This window comes from Penicillium cosmopolitanum (genome assembly GCF_028827165.1).
Source record: "Penicillium cosmopolitanum strain IBT 29677 chromosome Unknown utg000009l:1.0-9042332.0:1.0-9050551.0, whole genome shotgun sequence".
Classification (NCBI taxonomy): Eukaryota; Fungi; Ascomycota; class Eurotiomycetes; order Eurotiales; family Aspergillaceae; genus Penicillium; species Penicillium cosmopolitanum.
This window is the reverse complement of record NW_026622679.1, coordinates 4,468,463-4,493,030: the sequence shown is the minus strand read 5'-3', so window position 1 is coordinate 4,493,030 and position 24,568 is coordinate 4,468,463. Positions and strand designations below refer to the sequence as shown.

Here is a 24,568-nt window from a genome sequence, read left to right as displayed (position 1 = left end):
AAAGACTGGGAATTTGTATTTGATTTTACACGGACTCTGGGCTGTTGGCAGCAATTTATAGGGTTCAAGCTGGGGAACTGTAGCGGAATTGCAGAGAAACTGTTCTCCGTATTCTTTCTTTTCTTTTTGTGGTGGGATTATAATATCTCTACAGAGTATTCCTGTTTGATTCACTCCATATGTCTACTGCCCATTCTGGCTGTTACCATCCCTTTCCCCACTTCGAGTGTCAGTTCCTGCACATGGCGAGGCCTGCATGCTTGGCAACAAAAATTAATTTGGCATTTCCGCCAAAAACAAGCAAGTTCAAGTTTTCAAAGTAACTGCCCAGGTGAACTCGGTTGTATTTGGTTCTTCTCCATTCATCCGCCGAAGTCCGATGTCGGGAAAACCGGGTAGTTCAAGTTACCATAGTGGACTGACTACACGGGAGACATCCGGTGTACCATAGTATACAAAGTAATATACATAGTAATATACAAAGTAATATTTACTGGGAATATGGACACTTGGACACGAGGCTCTTGGCAGCGGGGAGTGAAAATTCAAACTTACTAGTACACCACTCAACACTGGCCAAACGTGGGGCTCATTGCCATTGGGGGCCATCGAAGATCACAATCTGATTGTTACCCGAGCGTTAATTTCTCCGCGATCTCCCATCTGCCTGGCACTGCACTGACATGGCATGGCATGGCACTGGCACCTGGGTAATGAATCACCAGGGTAGTATGATACTCGTAGACAAGGATACCCATACTGTTCCTACATGTCCTATGCACACACCCTCCAATAAACTTTCTTGGAATTCTATTTCTTATTCTCTGTTTCCAACCTTCGAGTACGACGCCTGTACGTCATCCCCGCGAACCACTGGCAAGCTCGTGTTGTCGACCCACCCACAATCCAACGTTGTTGCTAAACTCCGAGCTTTCTCTCTCCATCCTAGATTCCTCCACCTTGTCATTCAATCTGTGCCTTTGCTCCTCCCCAGATGGAGACACTACCGTAGTTACAGCAGTGTATGGTCCGACCACCATTCATAAATTCGACAATAAGCAGGACTAAGCCGGACCACGCAGGGAAAAAAAAGAAAAAAAAAGCAAGGAAAAAGCAAAAGGAACAAAAGAATCTCCAAAAAATATTACTCCAAAAAAAGACAGCCCAAAAATATCCCGAAAAGCGCCACTTCGGAGAAAGCAACAGGCAATTCCCACCACCTTCCCACTTGACTGCTACTTCTTTTTCGCGCTTGTCTCGGCCCTGCAGGCAGATCCCCTCCCACTTCCACTTCCATTTCCATCCCACTCCATGCCCACTTTCCCTCCCGCACAACCATGATATACTTTGTGATTGGAATTCGCAATTTACCCCTCATCGCCTGGCATTTTCACTCCCTCTCTCCCTCTTTTTTTTCGTGATTCGTGACCACGGCCCTCCACGGCCCTCCGCGACCCTCATCTGCCGCTAGCCTGACCTGCTGCCCCCCCTCCACGCGGCTACCACCTGCATAAGACCCAAGACCCTCTGGGCCCGAGCAACCACTCACAGCTCTCACAATAAACAATCTATAAGCATCATTAGATCATGCTTGATTGATTCAAATATTCCGCTTTAGATGGACTGTCTAATCCAAATCCCCGTTCATCACCGCGAGAACGGCGCGGAACGCGCTATATTTCACGTGGAGACCCATCACCTTCCAAATGAGCTCATCGCCGTGTCTTGGGCCTTGCTATTGAGTTCGTGCGGCGACCAGCGATCTCAATCTCCCGTTTTTCTTTCAACGGTGATCTTACCAAGGTGGATATAGCTACCCGCACAATCAGATTGGCAAAATTAGAAAGTTCGCTGAACTCTACTTCAACTGATCCTATAAAATTTTACTCCAATTTCTCCACCGCCGTGGTTATTGAAAGTGAAGATTCAAGAACCGAGGCCCGCTCTTTCAGCGGTTTCAAAGATTTTTCGACTGCTTCTTCTTCGGCTTCTTCGTCTTCTTCATTGTCACTATCACCTTCATCTTCACCTTCTTCAGATTCGGCCTCGGCTTCCGTTTTCTCCCACTACCCCCACTATCCCCACAGCCACTCTGTCTTGGACCCTGAACCGCAAATCTCAGATGAGCGTGCTGCATTCTACGGCAGGCATGGATGCCACCACCTTGCATCGACTCGGCAGCCAGCTGAAGCAAATCGTGCATGAGCAGGTCATCCAGTCAGACAAGCCGGTAGAATTGCCTGCTCCGGAGTCTCCTGCATTGTCGATTTTAAACCCTTCCCCAGAGCTGTTACCAGGCCCACAGCTTCTTCATGAGCTTGCCTTGAGCGGCTCCAATGACTCCAACAATGCCATCGAATTTCTGGCCGCGGATGGAAACATTCGCAGTCTCTCGTACAGCTCGCTGGACCAATTATCTTCCAAACTAGCGACGGAAATTATTCATGCTTCAGCCGCACGAGTGAGCGATGGGCGGAAACTGGTGGTCCCCGTCCTGCTACCACAATCCCTCGAGCTGTACATCGCCTGGCTGGGAATTCTCAAAGCTGGCGGAGCATTCTGTCCCTTGAACACCGATGCCCCGCCTGACAGGATAGAATTTATCCTGCAGGACGTTGCTGCATCAGTGGTGGTTACGCAAAGTAGCTTGGCTGCTCGGGTTCCACAAGACGAACGCCTGGCAGTGATCAAGGTGGAGGAGATTGTAAACTCAACTGACAATCTGGAGATTTCCCGACCAATGGCGCAAGCCTCACCCTCACCTTCTGATCTGGCCTACGTGATGTACACATCAGGATCAACCGGTCGCCCGAAAGGTGTGGGCATTTCTCATCTGGCTGCTACCCAATCTTTGCTTGCGCATGATATCTTGATACCCCAATTTAATCGCTTCCTTCAATTTGCTTCGCCTACTTTCGATGTTTCCGTTTTCGAGGTCTTCTTCCCTTTCTTCCGCGGAGCGACGTTGATCGGCTCCGACAGGGAACAAATGCTGCTTGATATTTCTCACGTCATGACTGAAATGAGGGTTGACGCGGCGGAGTTAACTCCCACGGTAGCGGGGGAGTTGCTGCGCACTAGAGCAGCGGCACCTTGTCTGCGAGTTCTTCTCACTATCGGTGAAATGCTCACGAAGTATGTCGTGGAAGAATTTGGCCAGTCAGAAAAGTCGGATGGCATTCTCCATGGTATGTATGGTCCGACCGAGGCTGCAATTCATTGCACCGCAGCCACGCATTTCCAAGCCGACTCTGCAGTCAATTTGATCGGGAAACCTTTCAGCACTGTGTCTGCATTCATCATGTCCCTGGAGTCGGAGGACAAATCGCAAGTAAATGCTGATCTTCAACCTCTTCCAATTGGCCAGATTGGCGAGCTTGTGGTGGGTGGTCCTCAACTAGCAGATGGGTATATCAATCGACCAGAAGAAAATGCCAAAGCATTCATCGAAAGTCCAGTCTACGGCCGACTCTATCGCACGGGTGATAAAGGGCGCATGTCCTCCACAGGCGAGATTGAGTGCTTTGGACGAATCTCTAGTGGTCAAGTCAAACTTCGAGGCCAGAGGATAGAGCTCGGAGAGATTGAAAATGTCATTTGCAAATCGCCCAATGTGCGAAGCGCCGTTGCTATTGTTAGTGGTGGTAGCCTGGCAGCATTTGTCTTGGCCAATGATCAAGGCACCACGGACCGTGAAATGCGAGATACTTGCCGTCAATGGATGCCCCGGTTCATGGTGCCCGGTGAATTCATTTTGATCGACCAATTCCCCCAATTGCCATCGGGAAAGATTGATCGCAAGGGACTCGAAGCTGACTTCGTCCGTCGTCGCAATGCTGCCCAATCTGTTGATCAACTCACTTTCCGTGATGAGGCCGAGGAAACGATCGCGTCTTGTGTATTCGACGTGCTCGGCAAAAGGATACCAGTCGATGATTCTCTGGTCTCTGCTGGTCTTGATTCACTTGCTGCTATCAGACTCGCTTCTCATCTGCTGGACACTGGGATGCGTCTGGACGTTGCGCGCTTGCTGGAGGCAGACAGTGTGGATGGAATATGGCACCTTGCGAAAGCGCAGGCTACCAGTGAATCGACGGAAGATACTCAAACAGCCATTAACCGCATCCGCCAACTTGTCAGAGATGCCGGCGCAGCAAGGATAGAGGCGCTTGGACTTAGTGGACAGGTTGCCGAGATCGAACCGTGCAGCCATATCCAACAGGCAATGATTCTGGAAACCGCGCGAGACACAAAGGCTTACTCCAACTGGATTGAACTGCAATTTCAACCCACAGTCACCTCCGACAACATCCATGATGCGTTCGTCAAGACCTTTGAGCACAATGCGTTATTGCGTTCGGGATTTGTTGAAATCGGCCTCAAGGAGAATTCTTACGCTCGCTTTACCTGGAATACCCCCGACGACCAAACAATACAAAAGTGTGATGTTTTCAACTACGAAATCTCCTTGATCTCAGAGAATGATCTCCTCCACCCTCTACGCCTTCAATTGAAGGAGTCAAGTGATGGTGTGCGGGTCCTTGTGCATATTCACCATTCACTGTACGACGGCTGGTCCTGGCAGTTGATACTAAAAGATCTCCAACACATCTTGAATAGGGAGGAACTTCCCCCCAAACCAGCATACAACATCATCACCGATTTCTTCATCGAGTACAAACTCAGCGAATCTGCCAACGAATCTTCCAACTTCTGGCGTGACCAACTACAAGGCACTCCTTCTCTCGCCTTCCCCAACTTCCACAGCGTAAGCAATGTATCGCCGAAAACACAAGAAGCCAACCGAGTACTGGATATTTCCATCTCAAAGCTCAACGAGGTTTCCCAAAGCCTGCATGTCAGCCGACAGACTATCTTCCAAGCTGCATACTGCTACATGCTCTCAACCTACCTCGGGTCAAAGGACGTCACCTTCGGAACCGTCTTCTCAGGTCGAACTTTACCAGTGAAGGGTATTGAAACCGTTCTCGGGCCCTGTATTCGCACACTCCCCACACGCATGGATCTAGGCAAGATGCAAAATGTCACAGATCTCATGCTGGCAATTCAAAACATGAATCGCAAATCCCTTGAGCACGGCAGTCTCCCTCTACAGGATATCAAGAAGGCGTCTGGAATTGACCCACGACGGAACCTCTTCGACACCGCCCTCGTGTGGCAGGAGAGTATCTGGTCTGATGATCAGAATGCGAACGCCCTCTTCCGCGAAGTTGGGAATGGCGAATTCCTTGAATTTGCATTTCTGTTGGACCTTGAGCCGAGAGAAGATAAGGTTCACGCAAAGATGTCTTACCAGCAGTCTGTATTGCCGTACGAGCAGGCGCAGCTTCTCCTTGAACAGATTGATTTGGTCGCTTCTATTCTTATTGAGAATTCACAGCTGCCAATTGGGGAGGTTGCCTCCTACCTTCCTTCGTCGATATTGTCAATTTCGAACCCGGAGATCGAGACACAGACACAGACCCCGACACAGGCTGGTCTTCCAAGCCTGGTCTCGAATATCGAGAGAATAGCCTCTACAGATCCGTATCGAACAGCGGTGGAAATTTTGCTGCAGGGTACCTCTGCCCATGAGTCAACGATTATTGAGAGCATTTCCTACACCCAATTACACTCTCGATCAAATCGTCTCGCCCATTACTTCACCAAAGCTGGAGTTCTAAAGGGTGATATGACGGCTCTTTCCCTTGATAGATCTATTGATACCCTGATTTCTATCCTTGCTCTCGCCAAGATTGGAGCTGGTCTTCTATCTTTGACGCATGATGCTGATGCTGATGCTGATGCTTCGCCTCAATTCACTAATTCCATTCTCGCCACTGCGAATCCACGATTCTGCATTATCAATCAATCTGTGACCGATTGGACAGTACCGGATTCAACTTCGCAAATTCGCATTCCGGATTCACTAAGCGAACTTGACGACTTCCCCGCCTCTTTCACGAACGATGATGGATTCTATATTATTTGTGCCGAGAATCCGTCAACGAATGATGACCCGACCCCGAACCTTTTCTCCTTTTCCTTGCACAATCTTCAAAGCCACATCAAAGCTCTTGCGGATTCTTATCCTGTTCCCGTTTCCACTGGATCGAAGTTATTGCATACATCTCCCCTTGAATCTGCTAGTGAGTTACACAACTACCAATACCAGCACCAGCACCTTGCTATATTGACCAGTGCCTCGTGCCCTCTTATGGAATACAATGCTAATTTGATGATTGTCACCATCGAATAGGCTTTTTCATCGACTTACTTTTTGCCTTGAACTCCGGAATCACATTTTGTTCAGGTTCAGCATTAGACGGGCGAGACTTGAACTTGAATTTGCCGCATATCATTAACGCGATGAACATATCGCATCTGCATTCTACTCCTTCGTTGTTATCGAGGATGGGGGGTCCTGAGCAGGTTCCCGACCTTCAATGTATTCTTGCGTCGGGGGAGCCGTTGAGGGCGAAGGTTTATCTGAGACTGGGCTGGGAGGTGCGTTTTTTCAGGTATGCAAAGTTTGGCTCTGGAATAACAACGGAACCACAGATCACTAATCGCTAATCACCTTTGGTAGTAGGTTACGGTTCGCAGGGGATTGCGGGTGTTGCGACTCTTTGCACGAATGTTGATCTGGCGGTATTTCCGAATAATATTGGTGTACCGCTGAGGAACACATCTGCGGTGATTATTGCGGATACGCCTACAGCGACAGTCAATATACTCCCTCGTGGTGCGCTTGGCGAGCTTTGCTTTGGCGGAACCCAAATTGTCAGCATTATGGACTCTCTTTACTACATGGGAAAAAAAACTAATCTTCACATTTAGGGACGCATCTTTCACTCAGACGGTCCTGGTGAAGAGAAATTCATTGATCACCCCCAGTTTGGTCGACTTTGTCGGACTGGCGATCGCGGCAGGATACTTTCAGATGGAACCATATCTCTGGCTTCCGGCCTCAAAGTACACGGGAAAGAAATTGATGTCGACGAGATTGATCGTGCTCTCCTCTCTTCGGGCATGGTTGAAGATTCTGTTAGTATTGTACTGGACAACCCCATCACTAACCAGCAGCAATTGGCAACCATCTGGACTCCGTCAGAAAAGGCTCGACAATCAGCAGATTCCGAAAATTTGGAGGATGTTGCCAAAGATCTTCTTACTGAACTCACGACAAAAGTTTCATCGACTGTCCCGTCTCTACTTATTCCAATGAGCGGGATTTTGATGACAAAGTCTCACACAGTAGACTATGCAAGGATAAAGCAAGAAGTTGAGCAGATGGATCCACAAAGACTTGCACTATTCTCTCTCCATCTCGATGCGGCAAACTCCGATGCTCCTCTGAATGAAGTTGAGCAGATCATCGCTGGAACACTGTCTTCGATAACTGGAGTGGATTTGAAAAGCATTGGCAGATACAGTTCATTCTATAAGCTTGGACTGGACTCGCTTTCTGCAATCTCCTTCTCACGAAAGCTGCAGGAGTCTGGACTCGAAAGACTCCCCGTATCAACCATTCTCCAACGCAGCTCCATTGCTCAACTCGCTACTGTTGCAAATATCATGACGAATGGACATGTGACCGCGCCAATCCAAGTCGAGGATAAGCCCAGCTCAGTTTTCGATGAAAATTTCCTTCGCGAAGTCAATGATGAATTAATAAGCGAAGACGTATCTGTCAAAAGCGTCTACCCTTGTACGCCTCTGCAGGAAGCAATGCTGGCAGCCAAATCGGACGATGACTCGGCATATTTCAACCACTTGCTTCTCCGCGTGAACACGGGAATTGAAGGCTTGAAATCTGCATGGAACCACATGTTGCAAAGGCACGATATTCTCCGAACTTGTTTCAGACCGACCAATGATAAGCGTTTCGCGTACGCGCAGATCGTGCTCGAGAATGCCTCTTTACCGTGGTTCTATCTCGAAGTCTCGTCTCAGGGACTTGATCATGATCTCGAAAAGAGAAAGTCTGAATTCGAAAGTCACTCTCCTGTCAAGGACATGCTTCCTTATTCGTTGACTGTATACGTGAACCTCGCTGATAACACTGCACACCTCCTTCTGTCTATTCACCATGCCCTTTATGATGGGGAGGGAATTGCGCAACTTCTTCATGAGCTCCAGACTTCGCTTGCGGGTCAGGAATTGCTAGAAACGACCCCATTCCACAAATTCATTGATTACATGGTCTCGACAAACACGGAAATTTCGGATCAGTATTGGGATCGATACCTATCTGGCATTTCACCAAGTCTTCTATCAACCCCAGCCACAGCCCCAGCCGACGAAAAGACGCCTGACCAATCTGCTTCCCGACAGATCCAAGTAACCCTGAATGGCTCATTCACCTCATTCAAAGACCAATGCAAAAGTCTTTCAGTGACACCATTGAATGTTTTCCACGCTGCCTGGGCCAGACTCCTATCCTTCTACGCCGGGTCATCAGATATCTGTTTTGGCAATGTCTTCAGCTGCCGAACGATTCCCCTAGAGGGCGCAGATCAAATAGTTGGCCCCTGCTTCAACACTCTCCCAATGAGAGTGAAATTCACCTCCACCTCCACAAACGTGGACATGATGAAACTATGCCAAAAGCACAACAGCGACATTCTCCCCCACCAATTGACTCCCCTGCGCCACATCCAGAAGCGCACGCTACCTCCTATCCACGGAGGTTCTATGCTCTTCGACACATTGGTCATTCTCCAAACTAGGGGTACCGATCTCGACCGTCAATATTGGGAACTCCTCTCCGACAAAGGGAATATGGGATTCCCATTGATTTGCGAAGTGATTCCCGATGGAATTCGCGATACTATTCAGATTTCCCTTCACTATCAGCAATCGTATCTCGGAAGTGATGTTGCGGAAAGACTGGCGCGGGACTTTGTGGCTTTGGTAGAGAATACGACTCAGTATCCTTCTTCGCAGGCTTCTGATAAGCGATCTATCGGAGACAATGTTCCGCAGATCTTTGAGAAGATTATCAAGTCCAACACCTCTCAGATAGCGTCTCAACAGCCAAATGTCATCACCCGCCCTTGGTCTGATCAGGAGGAGGCGCTGAGGGAGATTCTTTGTCAATATTCTGCGGTCGATTCGAGTTGTGTTTCTTTGCATACGACGATCTTTCAACTTGGGTTGGATAGTATCAATGCGGTGCAGATTTCGGGGAAATTTCATAAAATGGGATACAAGATTTCTGCGGGTGATATTCTCGAGGTATGTTTTTTTTTCACTTTTCAAAACTTATATTTGATTGTTCAAGACTAACCTCTATTCAACAAAAGGCTGCGTCAATTGAAAACATCGCGTCTCTTCTCGACAATAGCGCAAAGAACAACTTGAAGAAGGAAGACGAATTCGACTTTGCTGCCTTCGAGAACAAGCATCTTCACACCGTCTGCGAACAGCATCAAATTCCCTCTCAATCCGTGCAATCCCTCCGGCCCTGTACGCCCGTTCAAAATGGAATGCTCGCAAGCTTCACCCATTCCAGTGGCAGTATGTACTTCAACATAATGGCTTTGAAGTCCCCGGTGGCTCTAGATCGAGTCCTACTCAAGGAAGCATGGTCAGCCGTGATGTCTCAGCACGAGATGCTCAGGACTGGCTTTGTTCAATTACATGATCAGCAGTATCCGTTTGCTATGATTACCTATGAGTCAGGAGTTGAGCTTCCGTGGTATGAAACATCCGGAGGCACAGGCACCATTGGAACAGAGACACCCGATGCTCAAGGAAAGCAGGTTCTTGAAAACCTTCACCAACCTACCTGGGCCGTGTCAGTTGAGTCAAGCGAAACCATCACGACGGTTCGTTTCTCAGCACTCCATGCAATCTACGACGCCCAGTCATTGACATCGATATTCTCCGACGTCATGGCATCCTATGAAGGCAAAATTCTTTCAAGCCGTCCCTCAATCACCGCAACCCTTGGACCAATTCTTCTCGAAAGCCATAATCGAAACGCCGAACAATCGCGTGAATTCTGGCAAAGCATCGCCCCCGAAGCCCATCCCACCAAAATCCCCGATTTAAACCCTATCCGAATCGAAAAGAAGGACTCGGAGTTACTTGAAAGTTCCATCCACTGCTCATCCCCGCTGAAGGAGCTGGAAAATTCGTGCCGTCATATGGGTGTGACGTTGCAAGCTGCTGGACAAGTCGCGTGGGCAAAGTTACTTTCCGCTTACACTGGAGAGAAAAATGTGACTTTTGGCACTGTTTTGTCTGGTCGGAATTTATCGGCCAGTGCTCAAGATGCTGTTTTCCCTTGTCTGGTTACTGTGCCTTCGCCTCATCATATTGGTGGAACTAATCGCGAGCTCTTGGAACGCACGTTGAAGAGAAATGCCAATCTGGTTAAGCATCAGTTTACGCCATTGGCGCAGATTCAGAGATGGATTGGTAATGATGAGCCTCTTTTTGATACTCTGTTTGTTTATCAGAAGTTTGCTTCGGGTCCGACAGATGTGCAGAAATGGGAAGTTGTCGATGAGGAGACGAGGATTGATGTATGTTTGAAATTTATTCCCCCCCAAAACCTCCGCTAACTTGAACTTATTACAGTACCCCTTGTCGATTGAACTGGTTCCACATCAGACAGATCTTGAAATTCGAATCAGCTACCGAAGTGACATTGTTCCCGAAGAGCAAGCTAAAATCCTTCTCGGTCAATACGATGAACTTCTAAAGCAAACCATCTTCTCTCCTGATTCGGATTCGGATGATAATCTGGTTCTGGGAAACACTTTACTCTCTGTTACGCCTGCCAAGGAGCAGTCACTGCCTACATCAGTCTCTCTTCTGCATCAATTTGTTGAACAAAACGCTCAACGAATCCCAGACAAAATTGCTCTCGAATTTGCATTTGGTTCGAGCATTGACAATCTGCAAAAGAAAATCTGGTCCTATCGCGAATTCAATGAGGATGGAAATCGAGTTGCACACTTCCTACAGGAGAAGGGAGTCGTCCCCGGTGGCATGATTGCTATTTGTTTCGATAAATGTCCCGAGGCCTCTATAGCGATTCTGGGAATTCTCAAGGCTGGATGCGCTTATGTTGCCATCGACCCTTCTGCCCCCATCTCTCGAAAGCAGTTTATCTTGGGAGATTCCGAATCCAAACTCCTCCTTTGCAATATGGCCAGGGAGGCTGATCTCTCGGAGCTTGAAGGGATTGATATCCAGGCACTTGACAACCCGGGATTGTTCAAGGATTATTCTCCAGAGCAGCCATCTCTCTCCCGTGAGATCCGACCCGACGATACGTCCTACTGCTTGTACACATCTGGTACCACAGGAACGCCAAAGGGCTGTGAACTCACTCATGACAATGCCGTGCAAGCAATGCTGGCATTCCAAAGGCTCTTTTCCCCGCACTGGGATGAAGATTCCCGCTGGCTGCAATTTGCATCATTCCATTTTGACGTTAGCGTTCTTGAGCAGTACTGGAGTTGGAGCGTCGGTATTTGTGTGACTTCCTGCCCTCGCGATCTCCTATTCGAGGATTTGCCTGGCATGATTCAAAAGCTACAGATCACACATATCGACTTAACTCCCAGTCTAGCTCGCCTGGTCCATCCAACCGAAGTCCCATCGCTATGCCGAGGCGTATTCATTACCGGCGGAGAAGCACTGAAGCAAGAGATTCTCGACGCATGGGGAGAACATGGTGTCATTTACAATGGATACGGACCAACCGAGGTAACGATTGGCTGCACGATGCTTCCACGAATGCGCGCCAATGACAAGCCCACCAACATTGGACCTCAATTTGACAATGTTGGATCCTACGTCTTCCGACCTGGAACTTCGATCCCTGTTCTACGTGGTGGTCTTGGCGAATTGTGCGTTTCTGGACCTCTTGTTGGAAAGGGGTATTTGAATCGGGCAGAACTTACGGTTGAGCGATTCCAAACGGTGCCAGAGTGGAATGATCGCATTTATCGCACTGGTGATTTGGTGCGGATTTTACATGATGGCAGTTTCCAGTTCCTTGGTCGTATCGATGATCAGGTTAAGCTTCGTGGACAGAGACTTGAGATTGGAGAAATTAATGAAGTCATTAAGCAGTCGACGGCTGCTTTGAATGAAGTTGCCACTTTGGTGGTTAAGCATCCGAATCAATCGAAGGATCAACTGGTTTCTTTCGTCACCAAGGTTATTGCTACTGACGAGGATAAAAAATCACAGAGTGTGGAGGTTCTTTCGCTTTCTTCTGGCGGGGATCGTGAATTCTTGTCCGTTGTTAAAACTGCTTGTCACACGCATCTTCCGGGGTATATGGTGCCGACGCATATCATTCCGATGTCTCGCTTCCCCTTGTCGGCAAATAATAAGGCCGACATGAAGGTTTTGAAGGGTATCTATCAAGAACTTTCTCTGGAAGATATTCAGAGTCTGAATGCGATGACTGTTGATCGGACTAGGAAGAGTTTACAAGAGGAGAAGATTATCTCGATTTTGGCAGAGTTCATTGGGTCTAATGACTCGGAGTCGACTATCTCGTCTTGGTCAAGCATTTACGAGTTGGGTCTTGATTCTATCTCTGTTTTGTCATTCGCCAGAAGTTTGAGGGAGGCGGGCTTTCCTCAAGCACAGCCGTCTTTGATTATGAAGCGTAAGTTGAATTTCCCCGACTCGGAGCCCCCAGGCTGTGGATATATATTTCTAACTCTCATCTCCTTACCAGATCCCACGGTTTCCGGATTAGCAACAGCCCTCGAGGAATCAAAATCTCCGTCCACATCATTTGATAGTCTTCACAGACATGCAAAGCAAGCCATGGAAGCCTTTGCTCACAAAAATTCCCACTCTGTCATCGAAAGCATTGGTGTGTCGGATGGGGATGTTGAGCAAATTGCCCCTTGCACCCCGCTCCAGGAAGGCATTATATATCATTTCCTGTCGAGCCCCACACCACTCTACTGCTCTTCGTTTATATTCGAACTCAACGCCTCTGTGGACCTGGAAAGACTCCAGGCTGCCTGGACACAAGCACAAAGTGAAGTCCAAGTACTACGAACACGGTTCTCACCATCACCCGACGGCTATGCTCAGATTGTGTTGAAGAAGGATGCACTCCCTTGGTTCCACAAGGAGGTGGAATCGGACGAGGGTATTGAAAATGTTCGCAAACAAGAACTCCAGCGATGGATTGCTGGACTTGATAGTCTCATGACCCAGTTGTGGGAAGTTGGGGTGATTACTTCGCCTGGAAGTCGACTTTTGTGTCTCAACATATTCCATGCTCTCTATGATGGAAATAGTCTCAGGCTACTTCTCGAACTTGTTTCGCGGATATACCTAGACGAAGACAAGGGTTCCGAAAAACCGCCCAACTTCCTCGATGTGCTTCACTTGGGCCCTCTTTGCAAAGACCCCTCTGAAGAAAAGTTTTGGAAAGACCATCTTGCAGGTTATTCGCACAGGTCCTTGCCTAGATCGAACGATACCGAGGTCAGCGTGGAGTCCACTGTCCAAATCATTCAAATTGATGGGACCGAGTCTCTCGATCATCTGCGAAAATCGCTCAACGTTACAGAACAAGCCATTCTTCACGCTTGCTGGCTATTAACGATCTACGACCATTACTCATTCGTGCCATCATTGGGAATCATCGCTTCTGGTCGAACGATTGATGTAGCGGGTGTTACCGATATCATTGGTCCCCTGTTCAACACCATCCCGAGCAATGTACAGCTGCGTGGTTTGAAATCGTGGTCAGAAGTCGCTCAGCGATGCCATGAGTACCACGCTTCGACAATTCCCTTCCAATACACTGCCTTGCGAGATATAGTGAGGTGGCTTGGACAGAATCCCGACGAGCCACTTTTCGAATCACTGTTCGTCTTCCAGAGAGACAACGCCGAGGGTGAGTCCTCAACTAGCAAGCTCTGGAACGCACAGGATGGCGAAGCCCGGCATGAGTACCCCTTGGCATTCGAAATTGCGCGCAATGGCAATCAATCACTCACCGCAACACTTGCTGCCAAGGGTGACATCTTGTCTTCAGAGGCAGCGAAGAAAATGCTTTTGCATTTCCAGAACGTTCTGTCCGACTTTGCTCAGCATCCAGACACAGAGCTGCCCTACATCAACGGTATCGCAGAGGAGAGACCGCTACTGACAAACGGCCACAATGACCATTCCCAAGAGCCGGCTGCAAAGTACGAAGATCCATCATTTAACTGGACTTCTCAGGCCTCCACAATCCGCGATGTTATCGCAAACTTGGCCGGAGTTGAAGTGCAGTCCATCAATCCCGGGACATCGATCTTCGAAGTTGGACTCGACAGTATCGACGCAATCAAACTATCCTCTCGACTAAGCAAACATGGAATCAGACTACCAGTCAGTTCCATCATGCGACACCGTAATGTCAAGGCAATGTCGGCACAGCTCTCTGTGGAAGATATCCCCGAGCAGAACGGCTCATACCCGAAACTGACTCAAATGACCAATACCTTGACCGAGTTCCTCGAAAAGGAAAATCTTGTCCCTCAAGGCACCAGTCAGATTCTCCCTGCTACACCAATCCAAGAAGCCATGATAGCAGAGATGACTGCCTCAGAATTTCAACATTACTACAACCATGAGATCCTTCAGCTGGAGCCAAATGTGGACCTGACGAGACTCCGCGAAGCCTGGAGAGCAGTCGTCAAGTCTCACCCTATTCTTCGAACTTCCTTCGTTGAAGTCTGGGATCCGAAAATACCCGCGTCATACGCCCAGATCGTGTATGGAGAGGATGCGTTTGATTTCAGAATCGTGGATTTAAATGGGAAACCTGTTGAGTCGATCATCGAGGCTCAGCGCGTAAGAGCTATGAACCAGCTCTCAAATTCCCCACTGCTAAGTCTGACTGCGGCCATGGATGGAGATAATACTTATCTCGTTCTGTCGATTTCTCACGCCCTCTATGACGGGTGGTCGATCAATTTGCTTCACGAGGACGTTGCCCGCTCTTATAAGGGTGAAAACTGCACGCGACCTCGTCCCGACGCTATTCTGGAGCAGATACTTGAATCGTCAGGGGAGCGATCGCTCAATTTCTGGAGAGCAACGTTGTCAAACTGCACGCCGGTTTCTTTCCCAGCTGGAAAGAATTCAGAGAAGGATTCAAGCATGGTTCATCGTGCGGAGAAGCCATTAGCTATCTCATTCGACTCGGCCGAAACATTTTGCCGACGCCATGGTATCACCATGCAAGCACTTCTCGTCAGCTGTTGGTCCCTTGTCCTGGCTACTCATGTCAAGCAGCTAGATGTTATCTTCGGCCTCGTCCTCTCTGGTCGGAACGTGGCTGATTCTGAAAATGTCATGTTTCCCACGATGAACACGGTTGCAATGCGTGTCATTTTACATGGTTCGCGGCTGGAATTGGTGAAATATGTCCAAGAGACTCTATTGGAGATGTCGGAGCATCAGCATTTCCCGCTTCGACGCGCAAGACCGGATGCGCGGGCGCAGAATCTTTTCGATACCTTGTTCATTTATCAGAAGAGACCTGCCGAGGAGGAGAAGTCAGGAGAAGGAGAGGGAGAGGCTTTGTATAAGTCTATGGGGGGTGCGTCTGATGTGGAATATCCTGTTTGTGTGGAGGTTGAGGGTGTTGAGAAGGAGCTTGTTGGCCGGTTGGCCTGCCGGGGCAGTGTTTTGGGTGAAGAGGATACATTGGTGTTATTGGAGCACATGTCCCATGTGCTGTCGTCGATTATTAACGAGGAGTCGAAGCAGACTGTTGAATTTACTGACGATGCGATGGATATCTGTGGTCATTCTGTTGTTCAAGATGTGGACGTTTCCAAGCTGGGCATTCAGAATGGAGTCCCAGCCCAGACAAATGGTCACAGTCACACAGAGTGGTTGCCCATCGAGTCTACCATCCGCAACGTTCTCTCAATCGTGTCTGGCGTGCCGGAAGACGCGATTCACAAAACAGACAATATCTTCCAACTCGGATTGGACAGTATTAGTGCGATCAAGGTGGCTGCACTCCTCAAGAAACAATCCGTCCGACTCGCTGTCAGCGATATGATCAGAGAAGGCACCATCGAGAAGATGGCACACACAGCGACATCTAATAACGGCCAGACAGAGCTCACCGAAAAACAAATCTCAAATGCTCTGACTGAATCATTGGCCGGGATTGACCTTGTCTCATTAGTCAAGCCTTACGACATCGATCCCCAACGAATCCAGAAAGCCATGCCTGCAACTTCTGGCCAGTCTTACTTCCTGTCAATGCACAGTTTGAATCCTGAGGTCTTCTATCCTGCATTTTACTACCTGGCTTCGTCACAATTGAGCCAGGAGATTCTCGAAAACGCATGGACTTGTCTCACGGCGGAAATGCCAATTCTCCGCACGGCTTTTATCCCGAACAGCACCAGCGCCAGCGCCAACCGAGGATCTCCTCCTTATATCCAAGTTATTCTTGAATCCGAATCAACGCAGAATCCCGTCATCTGGCACGAGAATTTCAACGACCTCACGCCGTCGGCGCTTATCAAACAGGAACGGGGCTTCGGTTCAGTTCCCGCCACGCTGCGTGCTTGTCAAAGATCAGAGGGAACAGCTCTGATGCTGCACATCCACCACGCACTCTATGACGCCGTTAGCCTGCCATTCACTATGGAAAAACTCTCCCAGCTTTGCGGGGCTGCGACAGACTCAGTCACGCCCGAATCGAAATTGAAATCCAAATCTGACGGAGATCTCTCGCGCCTCGTGGCACTGCAGCAAATCCATTCACCCGTTGAAGACCGTCGACGATTCTGGCAGCGGTACCTGGGCCAAATCTCAATTCGTCAGAATGCAGAGCAACCATTGGCCAAGGCCAAGGGTAGCTTCGGAACAATCCAGCAATTCTATCGACCCGGTCTAGTTCCAAACATGGCCAGTATCGAACTAGCCGCCAAACGCCGGGGCCTTAGTATCCAATCAATCATTTTAGCGCTCTATGCTCGCGTGCATGCGCGGGTTCTCGCAGGGGAAGATAACACTCCGCTAGTGGTTGGATTGTATCTTGCCAATCGGTCGCATGTCATGGATGGATTGTCTGAGTTGATGGCGCCGACGCTGAATATCGTGCCATTGATTCTGGATACGGATGGGAAGGATTCATTATTTGTCGCTGCGAGAAAGATCCAGGACGATATTAATAAGATCAGTCGAGTTGAATATGTCGGTGTTTCTCTTGCTGAGATTGCTGAGTGGACTGGGGTTTGCGTTGATGTTTGTGTTAACTTTTTGCGACTGCCGGAGTCGGAGGATGAGCCTGTGAACATCAACAACGGGGTCAATGGGGTGCAGGTGCAGTTCAAGTCGATACAGCGCGAAGACCTGGCAAACGAAAGCTCTAGTGCCGCCTACGCCCACGCCCACGCCCAGACCAACGGGTTTCAGAAGACCAGTACCAAGATCAACGGTGACAGTGACACAACCGGTTCAATTCCGAACCAAAGGATTCCCGTGCCGGCGGCTATCGAAGACATCTTCATGGTAAGTGGTTCAACCAGATCTATTGATAGCCAAGCGAAACGGGCACTAATGCAATTTCTACGTATCTTACAGCCTACGATCGACGTGGAAGCAGCTGTGCGTGATGGACAGTTGGACTTTGGACTTTTCGCCTCCGCTACGCGTTTGGATGGGGTTGATGCTGAGAGGGTTATTGAGGGGGTGCGAGAGGGGATGGGGTTCTTGATGGAGGAGTGAATTCTCCGAATTCCCATGTCATAGGGAACTCCTGAAGAAAGAAGAAGAAGATGGAGGCTCAGGGGTGCAGACTGCATACCAAACAACCTCCTGATCTGATCATGGTAGGGGGCAGGGCAGGGGATGGATGGGATGGGATGGGATGGGATAGGATGAGCCGGTCTCGTCTCCTTCCATCCTCCTGAGAGAGAACTATCGATACTACGGAGTATACTCCGTAGACTCACTCCTTTGCTCTTTTTCTCACCGATGGAAACCACTCCGAATCGTTTATTGTTATTGTTATTGTTGTTACTATAGTTTCTTGTGATAATTCCTTTCTTTTCTTTTCCTTTCTTTTTCTCCTGTCCTGTGCATATAATTGCTTTTGTTATTCCGGGGGTACTTTTGGCGTTTGGATGTGTTGATTTAATAAAGCGGATTGCATAGAACAAGAGGGGTACATTAGAAAACTGCTAGATTGTATGGGTGTGGTGTGGTGTGGTGTGGTGTGGTGTGATGTGACTGTTGACCCACCGCGGATGCGGACGGGACGGGCGGATCTTCCTGGTTGCTTGGGCTTGGGCTTTGGGTTGGGTTGGGCAGGGCTTGACAGGCATCCACCCCCACTAGAAAATGGTTAGACATCAACATTTGCCACTTTTTGCCACTCTGTATAGTACTATCTGTAAACAGTAGATAGTAAACAGTAAATAGTAAATAAAAACTGGGATTGTATGGAGTATAGTAGCCTACTCTGTAAATACTGAGTACTCCGTACTCTGTACTGTAGCCCCGGCTACCAGAACGTGATTGATCAGATGAGAGCAGTCCAGTCTGGTGGAAGTGGAAATGGACATGGGGAGGCCTTCCGAAGCAAGGGCGAATCCGCGTGGTTGGTGGTGGTGAGCACTGACCTTGTCCTAACTAGTTTGGTGCAACGTACGGTAGTTGGCTGTGTGAAATGTTTTTTTTTTTTAAAAAAAATTTATTATTTCTTTTATTTTGCCTCTGGTAATAATTATAATAATTATTTTCTTTTTCTTCCCCGGTACTCCGTACTCCGTACTACCAAGAAGTATTTCGCGCAGCTGGATACTCTATCAGGTGGCGTTCTAGTGTTTGGGCTGCAGGGAGTTTGAACTGGGCACAGCACAGACAGGCACAACACAGCACAGGCACCCCTCTCCGGTTGGAGCGTCAACACAAAGTTACGCAGGACAGGATAAATATACAGATAAGAGCACAGAATCTGTGCTCTGCACAATACTATATAGTAAACGATAGTATAGGTATACACATAGGTATACGGTACACAGTATACTGTATGCTGTGTATGCTGTGTTGATGACATAATTGTTTATCTCACGTCGCGTCCCCCGCCGCTAGTCCCAATCAGGCATCGAGGATCAACAACGCGACAGGCGCGTTGATTAACGCCCACCATCGACTACACACCTACACTTACTTGGACTTCCTTGGACTTCAACTCTTGGCCACATTCCACTCCTGTCATCTTCGTTTCCCCCACCTCCAATCGCTCTTCCACACCTTCTCGCCTTTTCGCAGGTCCATCTCCCATCTCCCACTTTCCTTTCCCGCCCCTCTTTTCGACCTCAGATCTCGCGTGGTCCGACACCGACTCCGTCACCGACTACTCGAGGGAGGGGATTCGCCCCCCTTGCACTTCCGTTCTTCCTTGAAACACTAGGAAGAAGAATCCAACCCAACTCTTCCCCCCGTGTTGACTGGAACCCGTATGTCCGCGTGTCCGGCCTGAAACATTCCCGCGCGTCCGATCAACAACTCCGCGCTTTCCAGCCCACCCCCCCGGTCTCACATCTCCCGCCGCGCGCGCGCAACTGTACTTGTTCCGTCAACAACACCCGCCACAACACCCACTACCACCACCACCACCACCATATCTCGCGGAGTGCGCTCTTGACGGGATTTCATTCGACTTTGAATCGTTTTAATCGACAACTTGCAATGAGTGGGTGAATGGCAGCTGCTCTTCTTCCTTCGCCACTCTGCGGCTGCGCCTTCCCAGCATTCCAGTCGTTCCCTTCGTTCGGTTCGACCTTTTTGACTCACGTCCTCCCCCGCCCCTCGTGAAGGAGAACGCGTTGTTTGTCCCTTTCCCCCCCTATCGCCTCACTCTTCAAGAGTAGACCACCCTGGAAGGGCTGGTAAACACACCTTCGCCGAGTGAACCTTTTGCGTCCTCTCGTCCAAACTTTGTCAAAACAGTATCAAAACCCTAATTTTCATCCATAATCTTCGGTGTCCCCCCATTGGGTGATCTCCATACGTGATTGGACCGGGTCTCATTCCCTGGGTTTGTTACGCGGCATATTGAGCATTCCCCAGCATCGCCATCATGGTCGCGACTTTCTCGCCGCACCGGGACTCAGGTGGAACCCTTCATCTTCCATCGCACTCGGGCATCCATCACGTTGATGCGAGTTCCGCCATCCGCCAGCTTCGGCGCTCTTTGTCGCGCTCGCCCTCCAAGAGCTCCAACTTCTTCCTCAATACCCGCAATCAATCACCTTCCAAATCAACCTACGTCTCTTCTCCCTTGTCTCCATCTCGCCGTTCCTCACAGAGCAACTTTGTGCTCTTCCCTTCATCTGGTCAGCCCTCACCTCTTGCCGTCCCTTACCCTCCTAGTGCCAAAATTACCCGGCCGGCCATGCGACGACGAACGTCCCCACGCAGTCCGGCCAAACGCGCTCTCGCTGTGTCAGCGGACAACGGTAACACTACTCCATCTCAACCGATTGCACCACCGCCAGGAGAGGAGAATGATCTGACCCTCGACGATTTGGCTGATCCTACCGACGTCTCGATTTGTACGAATTTTGGTATATCAACTACCCCGGCTGCGCCGCAGAGTGAAACTCCTTTTGCGCCTCGTTCCACACTCTCGCGCATCGAAAAGCGGCGAAGTGGGACCTTTGGCTCATTTGCGACAGTCAGTCCTCTGAAGCGAAGTGACGGCATTATGAACCTCGACCAGGCCTCTCGAGGGAGTCCATCTGCAAAGCGACGCAGCATGCACGCGCCCAACTTCACCGATTTTAGTATATTTGATAACAACTGCGAAACTGCGCCGACAAGCCCGACAGAAGGGGAATCTTCTTCTTTCCCTACTCCCATCCAACCATTCAGTCCATTCGCCACTATTCCCAAGCGCTCTTCCTCTCTGCGACGCTCGACCTTGCAGCAGAGACAGGGAGAACGACCTCTGTTTGGCAAACCCCGAGGTCCTGGGGACGGTGACATGCCTCCTGGAACCCCATTGGTAGTGCGCCCACGCATGTCCTTTGAGAGTGGTTTATTCGAGAAAGGACAGGACAGTAGCAACCTGTTCTCACCACGACCCCCAGCCAGTCCTCTCTTCTCTCCCCACCCTAACAACGCCCCGCCCGCCCTCAATGTCACCACTCAGGCTCCCCGGCCTTCCGCCCACCCTCTCTCTCGAACAATCACTCAGTCCTCTTCCGGCTCCAGTTTGGATGATTCGCCAACTCATGAACCGACACACAAGACGGGTCCGCCGCGCCCCATCTTCAATTTCTCCAAATCGCTTCCTGCTGGTGCGAGTCGCCCAGCCCCCGTGCGACGGCTGACCCGCGAGGATTCTGGAGAATTCGCGACACCAAACAACTACAAACTGGTGAAGCCTCTTCCCGCTGCATTTATGTCAACCGGGTTGATCTCCAAGAAGAATCGCAATGCGGAAGATCCCAATGGTGCTGGTTTCAGCAAGAACATGCCTGACACACCTTGCAAGCGACCTGTGAATCTGTTCACTGCGGGACCTAACCCACCACCAGAGCGTCTGTTTGATAAATCTCAATCCCGACTTAGGGAGTCCGAGATTGCGCCCGAATCACCTTTCAACCCAACTCCGTTCGTCGCACGCTCGAAGCCTGGACCGTTTGCGAAAGGAATGGGCATTTTTGGCAACTCCTTCAACCGGCCCGAGGCCTCTCGCCGCGGCAGCTTCGTCAGTATTGACGGTGATGATATGCAAGCCGAATCCCCATCGCGGCCTGACAGCCAACCACTCACTGATTCCGACTTCCCTCCTACTCCCACCAAACAAACTTTCCTTCCCTCGGTCACTTACCCTCCTTCGACCTCCCAAATCGCTTCACTCGAGCGGTTGTCCGAATCCAATTCCAGCGTTCATTCCACACCCTTGCGTGAGCGCTTCTTGCAAGTCACGCCTCAAACTCCCCGCGATCAATACTTCCCTCCGGACCCGAGTGGATTGTCTATTTCTGTACCAAACGATCAGTCACATCCCCTGACTTCGGCAGCTCCACCAACTCGAACGGCCTTCCCGCCACCCCCACTGGGCCCCGAGATTCCTTGCTTGCTAGCAAGCGCCCCAGTCTTTCTTTGAGTGGATACCAAGCTCCCGATGTGGATCCCAGCTTGACTGCACGCTTCGAGAAGGTTGAGCTGGTGGGAACTGGTGAGTTCTCAAAGGTCTTTCGAGTTGGTCAGCCGCATGACGCCTCCGTCCCATCGGTCTTCTCGCTTGCCTCTAGCGGTCCAAAGTCGCCCACCGACTTGCCTCATCAGGTGTGGGCTGTGAAAAAGAGCAAGCAGCCTTATTCTGGTCTGAAAGATCGTGAACGTCGCATTCGCGAGGTCGAAGTGCTCAAGACTATGACCAACACTGACCATGTGATTCACTTTGTCGACAGTTGGGAAGACTTTGGTCACCTGTACATCCAAACAGAATATTGCGAAGAGGGCAGCTTGGATGTCTTCCTTGCTCAGGCTGGCCTGAAGGCTCGTTTGGATGACTTCCGGATCTGGAAGATTTTGCTGGAGCTCTCATTGGGATTGAAGCACATCCATGACCAAGGCTTCATCCATCTTGACCTCAAGCCTGCTAATATCCTGGTGACCTTTGAAGGTGTTCTCAAGATCGCGGACTTTGGTATGGCTGCTCATTGGCCAGCCCAGGACGGCATCGACGGTGAAGGTGACCGCGAATACATCGGACCTGAGATCCTGATGGGCCGTTTCGACAAGCCTGCCGATATCTTCTCCCTGGGTCTTATTGTGTTTGAAATTGCCGGTAATGTGGAGCTCCCAGACAACGGGGTGTCATGGCAAAAGCTTCGCAACGGTGATATGAGCGATGTCCCCAGCCTGACCTGGAGCTCGGAAACGAGTATCTTCCGCGATGCATCTGGAAACCCAGTTTCCGAAGAATCATCGTTTGAGGATCTCTGTGCTTCGGATCTAGGTGTCGACGATTTTGGTGATGACTTCCTCACAAGTCGCCAGCTGAACGCTCCCAAGCCCTCGCGGCTCGCCCGCAGTGGCGAACTTGTCGATCCGCCCGACTTTATGATCAATGCTCACCACGCCCAAGCGCTCGACAAGATTGTCGGTTGGATGATCTCCCCTGAGCCCCGTGACCGACCCACGGCTGATCAGATTCTCGAAACCTACGGTGTTCAATTCGTGAACCAGCGTCGCCGTGCAGGAGCTACTGTCTTCGAAGGCAATTTTGGCCCTGCCGACGAGATTCTGGCCGAAGACGCCGAAATGATCGATGTGTAATCTATCTCCCCTTTTTTTGACTACTGTGCATATGGAGGGTGTTCTGTGCTTTCTCTTTTTTTTCCTTTGTCATCTGTCCTCGGTGTTGAAATGACTCGGCGCTCTCTGTCCATTTCTTCATCCATCTCATGTCACGTCCCGATAACGATTTTGTCCCTCCTCTATTGATTTCCAGGCTTCTCGGGTCGAAGCCGAGTCTGCTTTTTATCTTCTTGTCGTCGACTATACATACTCGTTCGGCCGTCACGATTCGACCGAGACCGCGTTTATTGTCTGTTGTTCGAAACTGTTTTTCACCATATCTATCTCTCGTCATGACCCTGTGGAGTTTGCTGAGGGTGTATGTGTATACCCTGGAGTTTCAGCGTGGCGTTTTCATTCGTTGCTGCAGCGTTGTCTGCTTTTTTTCCTTTTTCTTTTCCTTTGTTCCATTTGCCTAGCATTATTAGGTGCCACGGAATGTACCAACATCGCTTCGCGACTGGGATAGTCCTTCTCTCTCTCGTATTTGCAGTCCAACAAGTCAATGTTAGTGTCAATGTCTGGCCTGACTGACTGACCGCATCGAATTGATGTGGGATTGAATTGAAGCTCGCCATTTTTGGCAAATGCTTTTGATGTCTTTTTTCTATTTTCTATTTTCTTTTGTTCTTGATTGTGATTGATGATAATGATTCCCACCATGCTGTGTTTGTGCTAGCGAGATCTGTTTAAGTCTTGTCTTGTCTTGTCTTCAAAGAAGAGTTGAAGCGTTGAAGAGTTGAAGAGTCTGTTCTAAGTAACCTAACCAGTTGGTTCTATGTTCCATCTCTGTTTGTGTGAATAGCCTGGACTAAATGCAATAAGTGAGTGTCCAGGATGATATTAATGAATATCTTAAACTAAATTACTTTCTTTCTTGTAATATGTAATGTAATATGCCACATGCCTGTCTCTGGGTTTAGTTCGATACGATGGGGGCAGAACCTGCGTATCGTATTGTGATGGGGTGTGTGTATATTCCAGCTAAAGAGTCGCAGGCTACTAGTAAAACTACCTTCCTGGGAAATCTACCTGCGAACAACCTAGGTGGTACACGCAAGTACACGACCATCAAATCGAAGCCTCAACCAGGAACCCATCCACCCGCCGCAACAGGACTAATTTTCCCAACAAGCAACGTCTCGTAAGCTATTGGACAAAACTCCTCCTACTGTAACGAATTTAAATTGTTGTTACCATTGTTGATACCTTACGTCTGCGGCATCCA

At 49.5% G+C, this 24,568-nt stretch overlaps 3 protein-coding genes across 3 annotated transcripts; all 3 read left to right on the top strand.

Moving 5' to 3' along the window:
• Nucleotides 1-2,122: 2,122 nt before the first annotated feature.
• N7509_009774 (non-ribosomal peptide synthetase) lies at nt 2,123-6,259 on the top strand (the record flags this gene model as incomplete). Its single annotated transcript, XM_056634411.1, has 1 exon — nt 2,123-6,259. The coding sequence occupies one exon, from the start codon at nt 2,123-2,125 to the stop codon at nt 6,257-6,259; it is 4,137 nt and encodes a 1,378-aa protein (XP_056485031.1).
• A 187-nt stretch (nt 6,260-6,446) lies between these two features.
• On the top strand, nt 6,447-17,745 carry N7509_009773 (uncharacterized protein; the record flags this gene model as incomplete). Its single annotated transcript, XM_056634410.1, has 6 exons — nt 6,447-6,507; nt 6,590-6,783; nt 6,841-9,240; nt 9,309-10,535; nt 10,591-17,529; nt 17,602-17,745. The coding sequence occupies 6 exons, from the start codon at nt 6,447-6,449 to the stop codon at nt 17,743-17,745; spliced, it is 10,965 nt and encodes a 3,654-aa protein (XP_056485030.1).
• A 2,359-nt stretch (nt 17,746-20,104) lies between these two features.
• Nucleotides 20,105-23,319, top strand: N7509_009772 (tyrosine protein kinase SWE1; the record flags this gene model as incomplete). Its single annotated transcript, XM_056634409.1, has 2 exons — nt 20,105-22,008; nt 22,056-23,319. The coding sequence occupies 2 exons, from the start codon at nt 20,105-20,107 to the stop codon at nt 23,317-23,319; spliced, it is 3,168 nt and encodes a 1,055-aa protein (XP_056485029.1).
• Nucleotides 23,320-24,568: the final 1,249 nt, after the last annotated feature.